The following is a 16,606-nucleotide window of genomic DNA, read 5'->3' on the forward strand; positions in this document are numbered from 1 at the left end:
TTATCCTATTTTTAATGAATGAAACTAGCTTTGTATTAGTCTAATATAAAGGGTTCAGTATGCGAAGTCATCTGACTATGTCCTCAGGTACTATTCCAAATGGAGACACGCAAAGGCAGGGTGAAAAGCCGGCTATCATAGAGAGAAGGGCAAGATATAATGAATCATATACTGTATGGGGACACGCTATACACTTTGGAACAGTTTCTCCTTGAAGGCATTCATGCTAAAAGAGAGCTCAAGAGAGAAGTTAACATCATGCCTACTTATTCACCTCGGCATATCTAGATAGCTGCTGAGCAAAGTCACCCGATTCCACTGTTATCAGCTCATTGAATGTGCGTTATCAGTCTTTATTATGCGGCTTTGTTGAATACTTGATTCTGATTGGTCAATCACAGCGTTCTACGGCCTGTTATTGTTTTTATAGCAGACTGTTGCTATGTATAACAAACCGTTGCTATGGTATGATGTCGGACTCTGGCGGACCGTTTTCATGTCAAATTATTGATTTCTTAAGTAAGTAGCAGTATAATAAGCAGGATAATGTACAGCTAGTGGGTCATTGTTGTGAAATAAACCCTTTCGAGTCCCTATCGGGATTTATTTCACAACAATGGCCGGCTAATAAGCCTCATAGATGTGAGTCAGTAGGGGTCTGCTACATCTACTGCAAAGTGAAAGCAAAAATTAAAAGCAACTTCTTTAGGTTTAGGCAGCAAAACTACAACTCTTTTAGGTTTACACAACACAACTACAACTTCTTTAGGTTTAGGCAACAAAACTACAACTTCTTTAGGTTAAGGCGAGAAAAAGAAATCAACTTCTTTAGGTTTAAGCAATAAAACTACAACATCTTTAGGTTTAGGCAGCAAAACCACAACATCTTTAGGTTTAGGTAACAAAACCAGTTAGTTAACTTTCGGGAAAAACATATTTTTTTGGCTTAAAAATAACTATGTTTCGAAAGTGAAACTTAATGTTGTGAACACAAAGACATGCATGTTTTTTGTACCGTCCATCGCCCTCATCCTCCAACCCTTATGGAGTTTCACACTGTCTAAACTACAGCGCCTGACTTCCGCTTCTGCTCCTGTCATAATTACTACGGTCGCTAGAGGTCGTTGTCGTCTTCTTTTATACTTTCTTTTGGTGATCGACCATGTGAACCCTCATCTATGAGGCTTATACCGATAACGCCTCATTTAATGACCAGATAACAGTCTAACAGGCTGGCAGATTGAAGCTTTCAGAAAGTCGTAGCCTCGCCATCTCCGACATTGTAAAAGTGCGAAAGAAGGGTGTTTCAGACACTTTGTTTGAAGCATACTAAGGTCCATATATTACCGAAGGTTTCCTGGGTTCATTGGTTCGTTTTGGATCCAGCCACTGCTGCCACATTCCCGTTAAATCTTAACAATTTTGGCACCTGCTGAAGTGGTACCTTTTCATATTAATACTGAAACAACTGAAAGAAATTACAATTTCTGCAACACACTGCATGTGCACTTGATGAGGCTGTTTCTTTTAAAAAGTTTAATTGTTTCCATTCAGGAAGAATAAAAAAGGGAAAGGGAAAGAGTGAGTGTGGCCAAGAGTTGCTGTGAGAGAGAGACCGAATACTTTCCAATCTAAGGCAAAGAGCAGCCACTACAACAACACGCTCAGAAACCAGTTGAGCAACAACCAAAGTGAGTTTTTTTTCTCACAAAGACAGCTCCCAGAGCTTCCAGCAGCTGTTCACAAACTGGAACTCCTTATTTCAACCAAATAGTCTTTTTTTTTTTTTTTGATTTCCTGATTTTGTGTAACTCGTAGGGCTTTTCCCCTCCTCTCACATTTTCACTATTTCTCTCATCAAAGGGAGGGGCAGCTCCAGATGTAGACGTCTATTTCTAGTGTTCTCTGTTCGGGTGAGGACAGAGAGAGAGAGAGAGAGAGAGAGAGAGCGCTGTTTTGACAGTTGTGTTGAGGAGCAGCGAACACTCTCAGCCAGGTCTCAGTAATCAGGGTTTTGCCGAGTGGTGGTTCTACCTTCCAGAGGAGTTCACGCCCCCTTGAACTGTTTTGGCTGACTTTGTGGTACACTTCTGACAGAGAGAGAGAGAGAGAGAGAGAGAGAGAAGGGGAAAGGGAGGGAGGAGTGTTGCTTGTGGGAGGAGAAGGAGGAGGGAGTGAACGGGAGGAAGGAGAAGCTCTCTCAGTTTCTGTGAGTCCTGCTCGCTGTAGGCTACAGAATGAGCGCAGTTGCTTTCCTCTCAGTCTGAGAGGCAACTGCTGTCTTTTCTTTTTTTTTTTTTTTTTAGTTTTCCCTTCCTGTCCTGTGTCAAGACATCAGAAGGAATCACTGCAGATCTCCTCATCGTACTTTTTTTGGACCTCTTTCTCCCCACACACACTCCTGTGTTATTATTTTTGTGTGCCTGGGGAAGCACCATGCCGGTGGTCGGCGTAGCCTCCAAGCTCAGGCAACCCTCCTCCGCATTGGCCGCCAAGCCGGTGCACACCGCTCTCCCCATCCCCAGCGCGGTCCGGGCGGCCGCCTCGCAGGGCTACGCGGCCCGGCAGCAGGCGGGCGAGGGAGCCCCGGGGCTCTCCTGCCAGCTGTCGATCAAGTCCGAGTACCAGCAGCAGCAGAGGACGCCTGAAGGGAAGTCCAGGGCTGAGACGGAGGAGAGCAAGATCTGCAAGGTCAGTGGAGACGGATCTCGCTGTGTGGCTGTTTAGTGCTTGCGTGCAGGCAGCGTGGTGACGCTCCACAGGTGTCAGGGATGAAAGAGCCAACAGTGTCATGCTCTGAGCAGGTGTCTGAAACTCACACGGTGATGAGTCATGTCTCCTACGGTGGGATGATGTCGCTGGTTTGTGGTCATCACCTAAAAGGAGAAACTAGATGAGTCATGCTGTCAGTGTGTTACCTCATCCTGTTTCCCCTTCAGTCTGTGCATCATTTACTATGTGTAAGTGTGGCAGGATGGGGGGTTAGTCAAGACTATTAAGATCGCTACCTGGGAAGTGAACTGCTCTTCTATGGGGAGGTAAACTAATACCAGGGTAATGGGTGCTACCTGAGAAGCCCCACATTAGGGGGTCTGAATACTCTCTTTCCCCCCTGCTTTCCTGCTCAACCTGTCCCCCCCATGCTGGGTAATATTTCAGATAGATTACCCCTTAATGCCCCCAACAGCGACCAAATGTTGCAGCTGGTTTAATATACGCACAGAGATCATTGCTAAGCGTTCCACCATACTAAACACAGGCTGTGCCAAAGTCCTTTTCCTTTTTGCAGAGAAAGGTTTGGCTCAGTTTCTCAGGCTGCAGCAGAGAGAGAGAAGGCGGTCCCCCCGTCCTGAAGGAGGAAGGAGTTTTCAAAACTCCCCGCCAAATAGCTGCAGCAGCGTCTCGGCCCGTCCCACCTCCTCAACTGTCAGAGCGCAAACTGAAACTTTCCTGTTTGGCTGGTTGATCCCCCCTCTGCCCGCCCCCCACCCCCACCTCTTTCTACCGTTACAAGACTTCCCGACAAAAAAAAAAGACTCCTTGATTCCTTTTCTGGCTTTTGATAGTGAACAAAGCTGCTGATTTTCCTCGTGATCTAGAGGAAACATGGGCAGGAGACATCAAAGTGCGGGTCAGCGCTCCCCTGCTTCTAAATCCTCCCAGCGTGTCCGTGACTGAGTCCAAATCGCCTGCAGTAGGGGGCTGGGGTGGGGTGTTCATCATTAACCTGCTGCTGAACTGGCAACTTCAGCTTGACTTTCAGCTTGTTAACGCAACTGGGTCCTTACAACTGGGTCTCTTGTCTCCGCCTCCTCGGCCCATTAGAAGTGGTTCCTATAGTTTGTTTTTTATCTGGGTTTGTAGAAGATGAAGCATCCATCTCTCATCATTTTCTGTAAAATGAAACCCTTCATGCTTCCCCACATCTTCATCCTCAACTTGTATATTATCTTCAAGCTCTTCTGCAACAGAAACACTGAAAGAGTTCTAAGGCTCTGACCTTTGCCCTTCTTATTGTTGGTGGTTTGTTTTAAAACTCAGTCCGAGCTGTCTTAAGTCAGTCTTTTTCTCGTCTTGAAATCCCATAAAATCACACAAGTTTAATATTATCGTAAGTTCAATGATGCAAAAGCTATAGCACCCTCACTGGGGATTTCAAGGGCTGCAGTAATTTCTGTCCACTTCTTTCTCAACAGTTTTCCTTTTTGTAAATTACCACCCGGAGCAGGATGTGACATCATCTCTCGTAGTCTTGTAAATAGAGTGCTGTAGGAAAGAATCCTAAAACCCGGAAATGAGTTAGCATTTTAGCACTTCCGGTTCCTTCGTCTGGAAGTCAATTGCCTTTTTTAATGGGTTTTTAGTTAGATGCCTGAAATGAGGTCTGTGGTTAATGCTAACATGTGGCTAAATGAAATTACGTAACGTCATCCCGCCGCCTTTACGGCTTCGTTGTGTATACTAGCGATTGCATTTACGCTTCAAAAATCATAAAAGTGGTGTTCATTTGTGCAGATTATTCTGATGAACAAAACGTGTAAGTATCATAAATGTTTCTTTGCCACAGAGCTTATTTTCTGCTTTAATCCAAAACCCAATGGAACAATCCAATTGGCTTTTTGTCGAGGGAACCCTGGGAGATGCTAACTTCCTGGTTGGCCTACAAAAATACATCATCCCTGGGGCTCTCTATATTGACCCTGCAAGTTTATACAATATAATAGTCTGCGACTAAAAACACATTGTCTTAAGATGTTAACAGGGTGTCAGACTTCAGCCTCTCCCAGTGTACGGTTGGCATCAGTTGCCTGAGATGTACAATCAGTGCACCCTGCTCTAGTCCTTGTCCTTGGGAAGCTGGGAGGCAGGCAGAGCTGTCTTGCCTGCCCCAGCCTGTCGATGAGGGTGAGGAATGGGTGGTATGGAGGGGGTAATTAGTCTGTCTAATTGTGTTTTGTAGTCTCTTAAGAGCTTTACTCTCCAGGCTTTCAGGGGGGGAAAGTGGGAGAGAAGGTGGAGTAAACGCTGTCATTACTCCTTCACATTAACTCCTTGTTTATTTCGGAGCACTATTATCAAGCGTAGGACTCTGTGTGTGTGTGTGTGTGTGTGTGTGTGTGTGTGTGTGTGCAGTGCATGACTGCATGCTTGTTTGTGCACATGAGAACCCCCCCTGTATATACAATAGTCAGCATGTGTTGGCTTGTTTGCCAGAGGTTAAACATGCCCTAACCTGGGTGGTGTTTGCCAAAGTTGGAACGTTATTTTTCAGTTGTTGATGGTGGAAAATTCCACCTGTCAACAAAAAGGTTTCAACCCATGACACATTTATTTATTTATTTTATTGTGGCAGTCGTGCAGAACAGCGTGCGGTCAGCATAACAGATTGAAATTCCTAGATTAGCTAAATTATAAGCAGCCAGAAGCATAAGAATCAGCATCACAGTAACCCCCCCACCCCCCGACATTATTCCTACAGCAGCAGAATGATCATGAAGAGCGAGCAGAATAAATAAGAGGGTTTAAGCGCCGGGCGGAGAGGAAGAAGGGATTTGTGTTTTTCTTTGGTGTGGTGTTTTGCAGAAGACAGCAGGCCTGATGTTGTTTTGAGCAAAGCCAAAGAGGAAGTCCAAGGGAATCTTGTCCAAGTGAAAGACGAACTCCGCTGAAACAAATTCGATCAGTCTGACACCGACGGCCCCCCCGACGGTGTTTGGATTGAGAGGTTTTCGCAGACGTGTGACTGCTGCTCTCCAGGCTCCATCTGCAAGAGAGAACGCACAGAGCTGATGGTGTCCAACAGTGTCTAAAGGGCACAGTTAAAGGGACAGTGTGTAACGTTTAGGGGCATCTATTGGCAGAAATGGAGTATAATATTAATGTTACCTTCACCTGAAAACAAGAATTGTTGTGTTTTTGTTAGCTTAGAATGAGCTGTCTATATCTACATAGGGAGCGGGTCGTCTTCACGGAGCCGGTACAAGCCAATACAATGCAGTCTGCTTGTATTGTGTGATAGATAATCCGTCAGATCCACTTTACAATAGACAGCACCTTGTTTCATGGGAGTGTCAACAAGCTGTGTCTGCATTTGTGAGTGTTTTTGTCCGTGCACAGGTGTTTGTAATGACAGCTAATGTGCTGACAAATCAAAAATCTGAGTTGTCGTGGATACTGCAGGACACTATATGAAGCATGGCTGTCAGCTCTACACAGTGGGCAACTCCCGGATCTGAGAAGTGAAGCCAAAGCGGAAGTGCCTTAAACTTGCGTTCTTTCTAACAGCCAGCAGGGGGCGACTCCTCTGGTTGCAAAAAAAGAAGTCTGATTGTATAGAAGTTTATGAGAAAATGAGCCTACTTCTCACTTGATTTATTACCTCAGTAAACATTGTAAACATGAGTTTATGGTCTCAATCTCTAGTTTCAAGTCTTCTTCAATACAGCATGATGTTCATTTAGTAAATTATGGTCCCATTTAGAGTCAAATAGACCATAAAGCAGCCTTTCGCAGTGTGTTTTCAGTTCATGAAAATGAATCATAACCTTTTTGGTTGCCAAAAAAAGTCTTATTCAGTGTTCGGTTGTACTTAGTTCCTCTCGTGTCACTTCTTTCTGCAAAAAAAACAATATAGCCAAACTTGAGCCTTCAAAACTGCAGTCCACAAACCAATAGGTAATGTCACGGCGACTACGTCCACTTCTTATATATAGAGTTTGTAGTCAAGACCAAGAAAGGCCCAGAGATTAGAGGAGTGAGTTCATCACCGGGACGCCGTTACTTTGAATGTAGCACAGGTTATTAAATACATTTCACTCAAATCATTTGCTGGGAAGCAAAGTGGAGATGAATCCCATGAAGCACCCACACAATTCCTTCAGGGATGAATACAGATGAATCCAATCAGCATCATTTGTTCCTCTGCCATACTGTAGATTTAATCAAAAGCTTTGTGATGCAATTTTCAGTTCCACCTCAAAGGAAACTCCAGCATTAAATAAGAAGTCCCCAGGGCGGTGTGATCTGGACAGCTGCCAAAAACTCTTGATGCACAAGATAATTCCCTATCAGTGGTGGCGGCGCTGACACTTCATTAAAGGCCGCTCGACTACGGATGAGCTCTTCATTCCGGCTCGTCACCCCCGCGGTGCCAGAGGCAGTGACTGATGTGAAGTGTCAGCAGAGAGTGCAACAGGAAGAGCAAACGTCTCCATTATGCAGGGGCGACGGGAGTTATCGACAGCACAGATTCATACATGGATTAAGACGGGAGGCCTCGAGTGACAAAGGTGTTGCACAACAGTGTGGGAGAGCTGTGCTACATGAACAACAGTCACGTAAGATAGCCGGAAAAAAACTTAAACAAAGCAAAGTGATTATCTGCATCGCATTCAACATTATGTGATGCTAAGGCACTTCCTCATTGGCTTCACTTTTCAGATCTGGAGGTCTTGACCCTGAGAATACAGACAATTACAGAACCTCCACAGTATGATGAAGACTTAGAGTCATCACATAGTCCCTGTGTTTATTACTTGCTCCATTCCCAAGAGAAAAATATAGGGGAAACCAAGTTGTGCCTTTCTTTTATTATTCTCTGCATATCTTTCATTTACATAGTAGAAGTAATTGGGTGCAGGATAAATGCACAAATTGGGTATTTACAACACCAGAAGTACCTACTGTAAACCAATTCTAAAGTTATCTTCCTCTGCTGTCAGTCTAGCCTGACATGCCCTCTCTTGTGTCAACAGAATAGAGCCATACTACATGGCGAGCGTGTCCTTATCTCAGAAATGCAGCTCATTGTATACACCAGCCGTGACCGTCGCAGGCTGCTATTTTTTCCCGGCCTCTGATGTCAGTGAAACGTTATCCAGGAATGTTGCTTCTCAAGAATAAGTACACAAGCCGGAAGTGCGGACGAGTGCCAGACACGCTCACTCACTTAGAGGACAGAAAACATCCTGTTGGTTCTCTTTCTCTTTCTCTTTCTGTGTGTGTGTGGCATACTGAGGAGAATAATCTGTTTTTGCATATTTGTCTTGTTTGGTGCATCTCCTGCTCCGGCCCGATAATGCTCCAGGCAGCAGCAGCATGGGTGGGTTCAAACTAGGAAAGTGAGGTAGAGTGCCTCAGGGAACGGTGTCGGGGTCCAGTGAGTTTGAGTGAGCGAGTAGAATGTAAATAAACCTCTTCTTCCCTTCTTTTTCCTCTTTCTCTGGGTGGGCCTGTCACTGTCTCTTTCTGTTTTTCTGTCAGCATGCAAGGTTTTCATGCACACAATATCTGAATGATTGCTAACACTCCATAAAGCCAGTCATTCCCAAAGACTGGGTCGGGACCTACAGGTGTATGGAGGACGGAACCTGCCGAAATAAACAAATAAATTAATGAATAAATAAATAAATGACTCGATAAATAAATAACTGTCATTAAATGTAGCAAAAATAATATTAAAAATAAATGTAGCCAATAATTCATTGCTAAAATGTGGCATAAATTGATATTTCTGTTTTAATTTGCTTCTTTGCTTCATTTGCATCCTGAGGCAGAAAAAAATAAATAAATAAGGGGAGAAATGCAAAGGAAAAATTGTGCATAAATAAATAGATGAATACATACATTTAAAAATAAATATAAAATTGATCAAAATAGATGTAAAAAAGAAAAATATAAAAAAGAAAAAAATGCAATAAATAAATAAATGTAAAAAAATAATGAAAAATATGTATTTATTTATTTATTTATTTGGCAGATTCCAAAATCATCGCAGGAGACTTTCTTAGGGTTGACCAATAAATTTGCAGAATTTCTTCCATAGTCTTTTATTTAACATTCATATCTGCAGTACACCTTTGAGCCACATGAGGGAGCCCGAATGCTCGTATTGTATTGTAATATGAAAGGCTAGCCTACATTCTGCTTGTTTTACTGATGAAAGGGAAAAGGCCTGTTAACTCTACCTAAATGCATTTATTTGGTCTCATTTATAAAGTATTTAACATGTGTATATGTTTTCAATAACACATGCATAAAACTAAGTTATGATTTATCAAACATATCTCTTTGAAATGGCTGGTTTACCTATTCAAGATACTGTGATGCGATGGTTAGTCAATCAGGTTATGTGATATGTAATTATGACAAAATTGAAATTAAAAAAACACATGTAGACTTGCACGACTCGATCATACCATCCCTGTAGAGTTGCATGTAGCCTCTAATACTTAAAGATGTAAGAATCACAAATGGCTTCTTAACAGCGACACCTGTGGCCGTTAAGTCAGCGAAAGTCACCGTCCTGTTGTTCGCACTCCCGCTTGTGCTAACCTGGGTGTTGTTTGTCTAAGGTTGGGCTTCTTACATGATGATGTTGGCTCGCGGTCCACTAGAGTTTGTGTTGGAGTCTGAGTTGTGGTGGGGGCTGGTCGTTTGTTAGCGTTGGCAGACTCCACATCTAACCGAACGTTAGCTATGGTTGCACACTGTTAGCTCTGTAAGCTGACCTGAAAATGAAGGCGCCATGCGTCCTCGCGATCTGTTGGATTTTCCCAGAAAAAACGGCCCGTGTTTTTCACATTAAAATCAGTCTAAAGGCTGATAGAGGAAACCCTGAAAGTCATGGAAGGTTTTATTTTTTGTAGGTTAGGTTACAACCTGTTCACACATTGGCAATAAAAAACAATTATACATGTATAAAACTCACATACAGTCTCTTTAGTTGCAAATGCATTTATGTTTATTAGCTCCATTACAGTGACATCTGTTATGACCTCAACATTTGGAGTGCTGTAAAGGAAGAATATGAATAAGAAACTCATGTCATCTGGACCACAATTTTAGCAGTGATGCATTTATGGTTTTGTCCAGCACGCCAGTGGTCAGAGCTCTCTCTCTGTCTTTCTTTGCTCTCGCTCTTCCCCCCCTTCGGGTGTCTCTGACACTGCTGAAACAACAGAGAGGACAGAGGGAAGCGAGAGGGGGGCCAACTTGTTCCAGCTGAGGGAGGAGGAGGAGGGAAGGTTTGGATAGGATGGGTTGTGGGGGGGGGTGTCTGAACGTGTCCTAGTCATGGGTGGTCTGACTCGCCGTGTGCCGGACTCCATATCTGGAAGTGGAGTTGTCGTCGCGAGGAGGAGGTGTGAACGCTAACGAGCAGGAGGAGCGGCGCTGCTGCATCTGCACGTCTCCCAGCCGGCGAGGCCGAGCGAGGAGCGATCTTTAAAACTCATTGTGACGGGACTGAAGTGGTTGTTACGCTCTCATTGATTCTAAATTGCATTCTTTAAAAAAAGGGAACCACAACTTCTTGAACTTAAGTATAGAATGACATGAGAGTTGGCATGAAAATTGCCTCGGTTGAAAAACCGCTGACACGCATAACAAAAGGATGCAGGGCAAGATTGTTATTTGCCGTCTCCGTGTTCTCGCTGCTGCTGCTCTGCAGTACAGTAGTTTGTCCTTGCTACTTTAGTAGGAAGGTCAACAGTCTGTGGTCTGTTCAACCAATCAGAAGTAATGTGTTAACAGGGGAGTCCACCCCAGCTCACTTGGCCTCATCCAAGCTGGAAACATGGCAGTGATTTTAGGTCTAACACATGATTTTTTGAACCATAAGATTATCAAATCAAAGAGAAAAGATTGGGTTAACATGTGTCGCAGCTGCCACTGATGTGATTCACTCACATTTTTCTGCATTAGTCAGTCCACTTCTGCAACATTCCCCCGCACACTGCCGAGATTCCTTAATGACCCCCGGGTCGGAATTGGGAAAAAAAAAATTGAGACAATATTATGCTTTCCAGTGCTCTCTCTCTCTCTCTCTCTCTCTCTCTCTCTCTCTCTCTCTCTCTCTCTCTCTCTCTCTCTCTCTCTCTCTCTCGTTCTCTCCCTCCGTCTCTCTCCCTGTGCTTTTTGTCTCTCACACAGTATTTCATTGCCTTTCCGTGCCGCGGGGAGTCTGCTGCCGGCTGCGGTGTTTAAATCTTGGAGTGAGAACACACAGAGCGGCCGGTGTTTACAGTACAGCCACGCCGGTTAAAAATACCCTCCCCTGGAAGTACAGTCATCGTGATCGCTCCACCAAACACCAGGAAAAATAAGACTCGGTGCAAAACAAGTTCAAGTGTCTGAGCACAGCAGGGAAATATTTTTAGGTAGGAACTCCATGGGCTTCATTCTTGTTTACCAGAGCTATGGGTTACCTAATAATGACACTTTATTAATGGGAGGTTTGTATAAAAGAAGAGATTACTCATTCTGACCCCACGTTGCACTTGAATTGAATATAACACTACGGTCAGATCTTGAGATTTTGACGTCATTTGGAGTCAGCTCAGTAGTGGTCGTGAAATAGTCCCGAAATTTAATGTTTTTGATTTGTGTACATAGGAACGAATTTCCCTTTTTTTTCTCAGCATGACTTTCAACCATGTATTTTTTGTGCTTTTTCCACTACGAATGTCCAGCAACACGTTTACGCATTTGTCAATTTCCGCTCCAGTCTTTTCACAATAAAATTTAGGTTTAGGAAAAGATCAACTTGGTTAGGGTTAGACAACAAAACGACTTAGTTAGGTTTAGGAAAAGATCGCGGTTTGCGTTAAAATAACTCCGGAAGTGGCGTAACTTAAGTACGGAAGTTACATGACAAAAACTACTTATTTAGGTTTAGGAAAAGATCACGGTTTAGGTTAAAATAACTCCGCAAGTGGCATAACTTAAGTACAAAAATTACGTGACAAAAACTACTTAGTTGAGTGCTGTTACTTAAGTACGGAAGGTACGTGACTACGTCCGTTTTATAGCATCAAATAACTAATTAAAACCAAACTTATCAGAAAAATGAACACTTGTACATACATCAGCGTGACGAGAACTACCTAAAATGACTTTGGGAAAAATTTATTTGACGTGTACTTTGACTTTTTAGTTTGGCCCATGTCCCATCCGCTAACATGGAGGAGAGCTTTATGAGCTATACCGCAGCCAGCCACCAGGGGGGGGGCGATCGAGATGTTTTGGCTTCACTTTTTGGGAGCTGTCATGCCGTCCATCTTTCTAAACAGTCTATGGTTTGCCTTCACAGCGGCTTGCACCTGGGGTTTTTAGGTCTCCACGCACTCTCGCTGACCCGAGGCCCCGTAATTCAACAAATACACGAGACTAGAGTGAACAAAGCCTCCCACCGCCCTGTTATTATTGTCTCATCATATTCTGAGCTTTCTCTCTGATGTTTCTAACTCTGTTTTTGTGAGGCATCATGGCACTGATTAGATGCAGGAAAGTGTGTGTGTGAAAGAAAGTTACCCCGCTCTCATGCAGAGAGGTTGGTGTTTCTCTAGCACATACACACTCATGCACGCACCACTCGCTCCAGGCTTTCTGCTAGTTCAAAGGTAGGCTCGCTAAATGATCCAAGAGAGGGACGGTTCACTTGTTTGTTGTTTAGCGCCATAAAAGAAGAAACGTGGAGAAGCAAAAGGAGCATGTGTTAGAGACAGAGGCTTTAGCAGGATGTGTGACTATTAGGGCTGTTGATCAATTAAGATAGTTAATCGCAAATTCATTTTTTATCTGTTCAAAATGTACCTTAAAGGGGATTTATCAATACTCTTATCAACATGGGAGTTGACAAATATGCTGCTTTAAGCAAATGTATGTATATATTTATTATTGGAAATCATTTAACAACACAAAACAATGACACATATTGATCCAGAAACCCTCACAGGTACTGCATTTAGCATAAAACAATATGCTCCAATCATAACATGGCAAACTGCAGCCCAACAGGCAACAACAGCTGTCAGTGTGTCAGTGTGCTGACTTGACTATGACTTGCCCCCAAACTGCATGTGATTATCATAAAGTGTGCATGTCTGTAAAGGGGAGACTCGTGGGTACCCATAGAATCCATTTACATTCACATATCTTGAGGTCAGAGGTCAAGGGAGCCTTTGAAAATGGACATGACAGTTTTTCCTCGCCAAAATTTAGCACATGTTTGGAGCGTTATTGAGCCTCCTTCCCAACAAGCTGGCATGACATGGTTGGTACCAATGGATTCGTTATTTTTTTAGTTTCATATGATAACAGCATCTTCAATCTAGCTTTAAAACTGAGCCCGCTACAACCTCAAAATCGCAAGTTGCGTTAATGCGTTACAGAAATTAGTGGCGTTAAAACAAATTTGCCTTTAACTTGTCGTAACTGCCGCGTTAACTTTGACAGCCCTATTGACTGTAAATGGTGAAGACTATACGACTGTCTCTCTAAACACTCTTGGTAACCTGCCAAGCCAACACACACGGTCCCACAGGTGTAATCCGGCCACGTTCACATCATCATATTATGGCTTTTTTCCGTGTAAAGTCACAGTATTTCGTGTCAAGTGCAAATTGCTTTTTTGCACTTGACAATAGCATTTTACTTGACACTGACAAGGTCTGAACTCTCCTCATGCGGGACGCTTCGCCCACCTGATGCTCATATAAGGTCACAATAAGGTCAACAGACAGAGAGAGACACATGCTCACACAGGGTGATGTTTGGAGAGGTGGCAGATCACCTCTACCTCCACCTCAGACGTCCCTCCATGTGTTTCTTTGTCAGCTGTCTGTCAGCAGTCTCTCGATCTGCTGTGTTTCTTTGGCGTCCTCTCCTCTCCTTTATTCTCCCTCCATCCCTTCCTTTCACCTCTTCCCAGCACTGCTTTTTTTTGCCACTCCGTCTCCTGTCACCGTCTTTCTGCTCTTTCCCATTCCCAGCATTCCTCCCTGGTCGCCTTTTTTTCTGTCTCTCTTCCTCGCTAGAGCCTTTCTCTTATTCCACTCACTTACTGGTATTTTCCTCTGACCTTTACCCCCCCCCCCCCCCCCCCCCCTTCTCTTTGTCATATTCTTTTTTTTTTTTTTTCCACCGTCATCTTTTCCCTCCACCTTTCTCTCTCTCTCTCTCTCTCTCTCTCTCTCTCTTCTTTCTCTGTCCATCTTTTCCTCTGTGATATTCATAATGAGAAAAGCAGCAGGAGGGAGTTAACACACACCTGGCCCAGTTCTGTCTCTCCAGCTGTTGCAGACAACCTTTCCTCTGCTCAACCAATAGGTCTCTCTTCTCTTCTCTTCTCTCCTCTCTAGCTCTTCTATCACTTTTTTATCATTATCATGTGCAGCGTTTCTAACGGTGACCCAGGGCAGCTTGCAGGGAAACATCTGGGAAAGCCACAACAACGCGGTGTGTCAGAAGCATCAGAGTGAGCGTAGACAGGGAGCAAACATCCTAACATATCCCGTAACACATGCTAACAAGGATGTGTTGTTTTTTAAGGCATGCACGGAGAATGATTGCACGGTGTTATGAGTCAAGCGAGCGGCCTCTGTGGTATTGACTCACGGCTTACCCAGCAGCAGCGGCGGTAGATCACTAACAATCAACGTGATTACTGTTTCTTGGCACTTCGGAGGCACCTGGGATGAAGATGTTCTGCTCCGGGGAGTAACTGCGACTATACAGATATATACAGTTACAGGCTAATCGTGCACCTTCGGGCTAAATGATTGTCAGTTTTTCTTAAAGGAGCCGAACAGATTTTAACTCCCCCGTACTTCGTTGTTTCCTGCTGTCAGAAAACTCTGTTCATCACAATGTGGAGTAAACAAGGTCCTCATGAAGCAGCACAGATTATGCATCTAGTCAACCTAAATGAGCTGCTTATGCAACATAGTAAAAACCAAGAAAAATGAAAATGATTTCAAGTCATTGATAATCTGATCCCCCGTTTATTGAAATTCGATTTTACAAAAATCTAATTATTTATGTTTTTTTTCTTTTCTTTTTTTACTTTGATGCAATTCTGGGTTTGTTTGAATGCTGAAAAAATAATAAAGGTAATGATAACAGCTACTTGATCAGCATTAAAGGGACATTGTGCCTTGATGACACCGAAAGCATATTGCCAGAAATCTGGAGAAAAAGGAGGATAGTTGTGTTTTTATGGGGATGGCATCAGTTTGGACAGCTTGCTAGGCCATGTGGGAAAAACCCGAGGGATGACTCCAGTGCAAACTTCGTCTCCAGTTGCTCCAGTAAAGCTCCTCAGTAAAAAAAAAACAGCGGTTTCAGTTGGTAGTTCCCAGGTGTGAATGTATGTAGCAGTTTGAATGTGAAACAGCGTCCTGCTGAAAAACAGCATCAATCATCCGACCATGGGCTACATTTAGCGGTTGACTGTTGGATGTTTTTGATAAATAAATAGAAAACACCAACCGAGCCGCAGACGCAGATGGCTGGATGAAAAGCTCTGGTTCTGGTGGGATGCTGGGTGGCGGTTCGTTGCTGTACCCTCCCTTGGCACGAGCTTTTATAGGGCGCTCAACAGAACGAGCACACATGTTTTTTTGGAGCGGTTAGCCCTCACATTTAGACTCATCATTACCCACAACCAGCATCTATGTTCTCATTATTTTTCCGCTTTTTTTTTTCAATCCAGACATGTTGGTTTTCTTATTTTCTCATTTTGTCTCTGCGAGGCTTATGTAAAGGGCCAATAAAACGGCAAATGGAAATCGTTGCTTTTTCTGTATGTTTACTCTGAGCGTCAACACCCTGTGAGGGATTTTCTTGGGTGCATTTGGTTGATGTTTTATTCAGATTGCCTTGAAAGTACCATATGTGCATGCTTGTTTGGTTTGGTGGCCCCAGTTGGATCAAACCCCTGACCCCTTGCAGTGGATTTACGTTTTCTTAGAAAAGGTTATCTTGTCATCCGCTCGTAGCTATACCTACAAAAATGATGCACTGTAATTTGTATATATCCCACAAAATCAATTTGTATGTAATCCATGTGATCGTGAACCAGGAAGTATAAAGAGCAACGAATGCCGTGTAGGGAGGAGGTCAGAGTTGATGGGTGGGTCAAAAAAGACGGACTTTCGCCCAGGAGACCGCTGCTCGTATTCCTTTGTGAAACAACCGGATTTCTTTGCCACGTAACTTCCGTACTTAAGTAACGCCACTTCTGGAGTCATTTTTAAGCCAAACCACGATCTTTTCCTCAACCTAACTAAGTAGTTTTATTGCCTAAACCTAACCAAGTTGATCTTTTACTAAACCTAACAAAGTCGTTTTGTTGCCTAAACCTAAGTTATTTTGTTGCTTAAATTTAATCAAGTCAATATTTTCCTAAACCTAAACAAGTAGTTTTGTTGCCTAAACTTAAATAAGTAGTTTGTTGCCTAAACCTAACTAAATCAATCTTTACCGAAACCTAACCAAGTCAATCTTTACCTAAACCTAACTAAGTAGTTATGTTGCCTAAACCCAACCAAGTTGATCTTTTACTAAACCTAACTAAGTAGTTATGTTGCCTAAACCCAACCAAGTTGATCTTTTACTAAACCTAACGAAGTCGTTTTGTTGCCTAAACCTAAGTAATTTTGTTGCTTAAATTTAACCAAGTCAATATTTTCCTAAACCTAAACAAGTAGTTTTGTTGCCCAAACCTAAATAAGTAGTTTGTTGCCTAAACCTAACTAAGTCAATCTTTACCAAAACCTAACCAAGTCAATCTTTACCTAAACCTAACTAAGTAGTTATGTGACCT

At 43.2% G+C, this 16,606-nt stretch overlaps 1 protein-coding gene across 13 annotated transcripts in view; it reads left to right on the forward strand.

Annotated features, from left to right (window-relative positions):
- The window catches only part of nav3 (neuron navigator 3), a 470,935-nt gene that overhangs the window by 238,073 nt on the left and 216,256 nt on the right, over positions 1–16,606 (forward strand). For 5 of the 13 annotated variants that reach the window (XM_074626290.1, XM_074626292.1, XM_074626291.1 and 2 more), the window contains exon 1: positions 2,176–2,691. The exons of 3 other annotated variants lie outside the window; for them this stretch is intronic. In XM_074626290.1, coding sequence (XP_074482391.1) covers positions 2,437–2,691 — 255 coding nt within the window. In that variant the 5' untranslated portion in view covers positions 2,176–2,436. Of the gene's footprint in view, positions 1–2,175; positions 2,692–16,606 lie in introns of those variants that run through there. 5 more of the 13 variants (XM_074626288.1, XM_074626289.1, XM_074626299.1 and 2 more) reach the window with 2 other exon arrangements.

The sequence above is a fragment of the Sebastes fasciatus genome, chromosome 23 (genome assembly GCF_043250625.1).
Source record: "Sebastes fasciatus isolate fSebFas1 chromosome 23, fSebFas1.pri, whole genome shotgun sequence".
Taxonomy (NCBI): Eukaryota; Metazoa; Chordata; class Actinopteri; order Perciformes; family Sebastidae; genus Sebastes; species Sebastes fasciatus.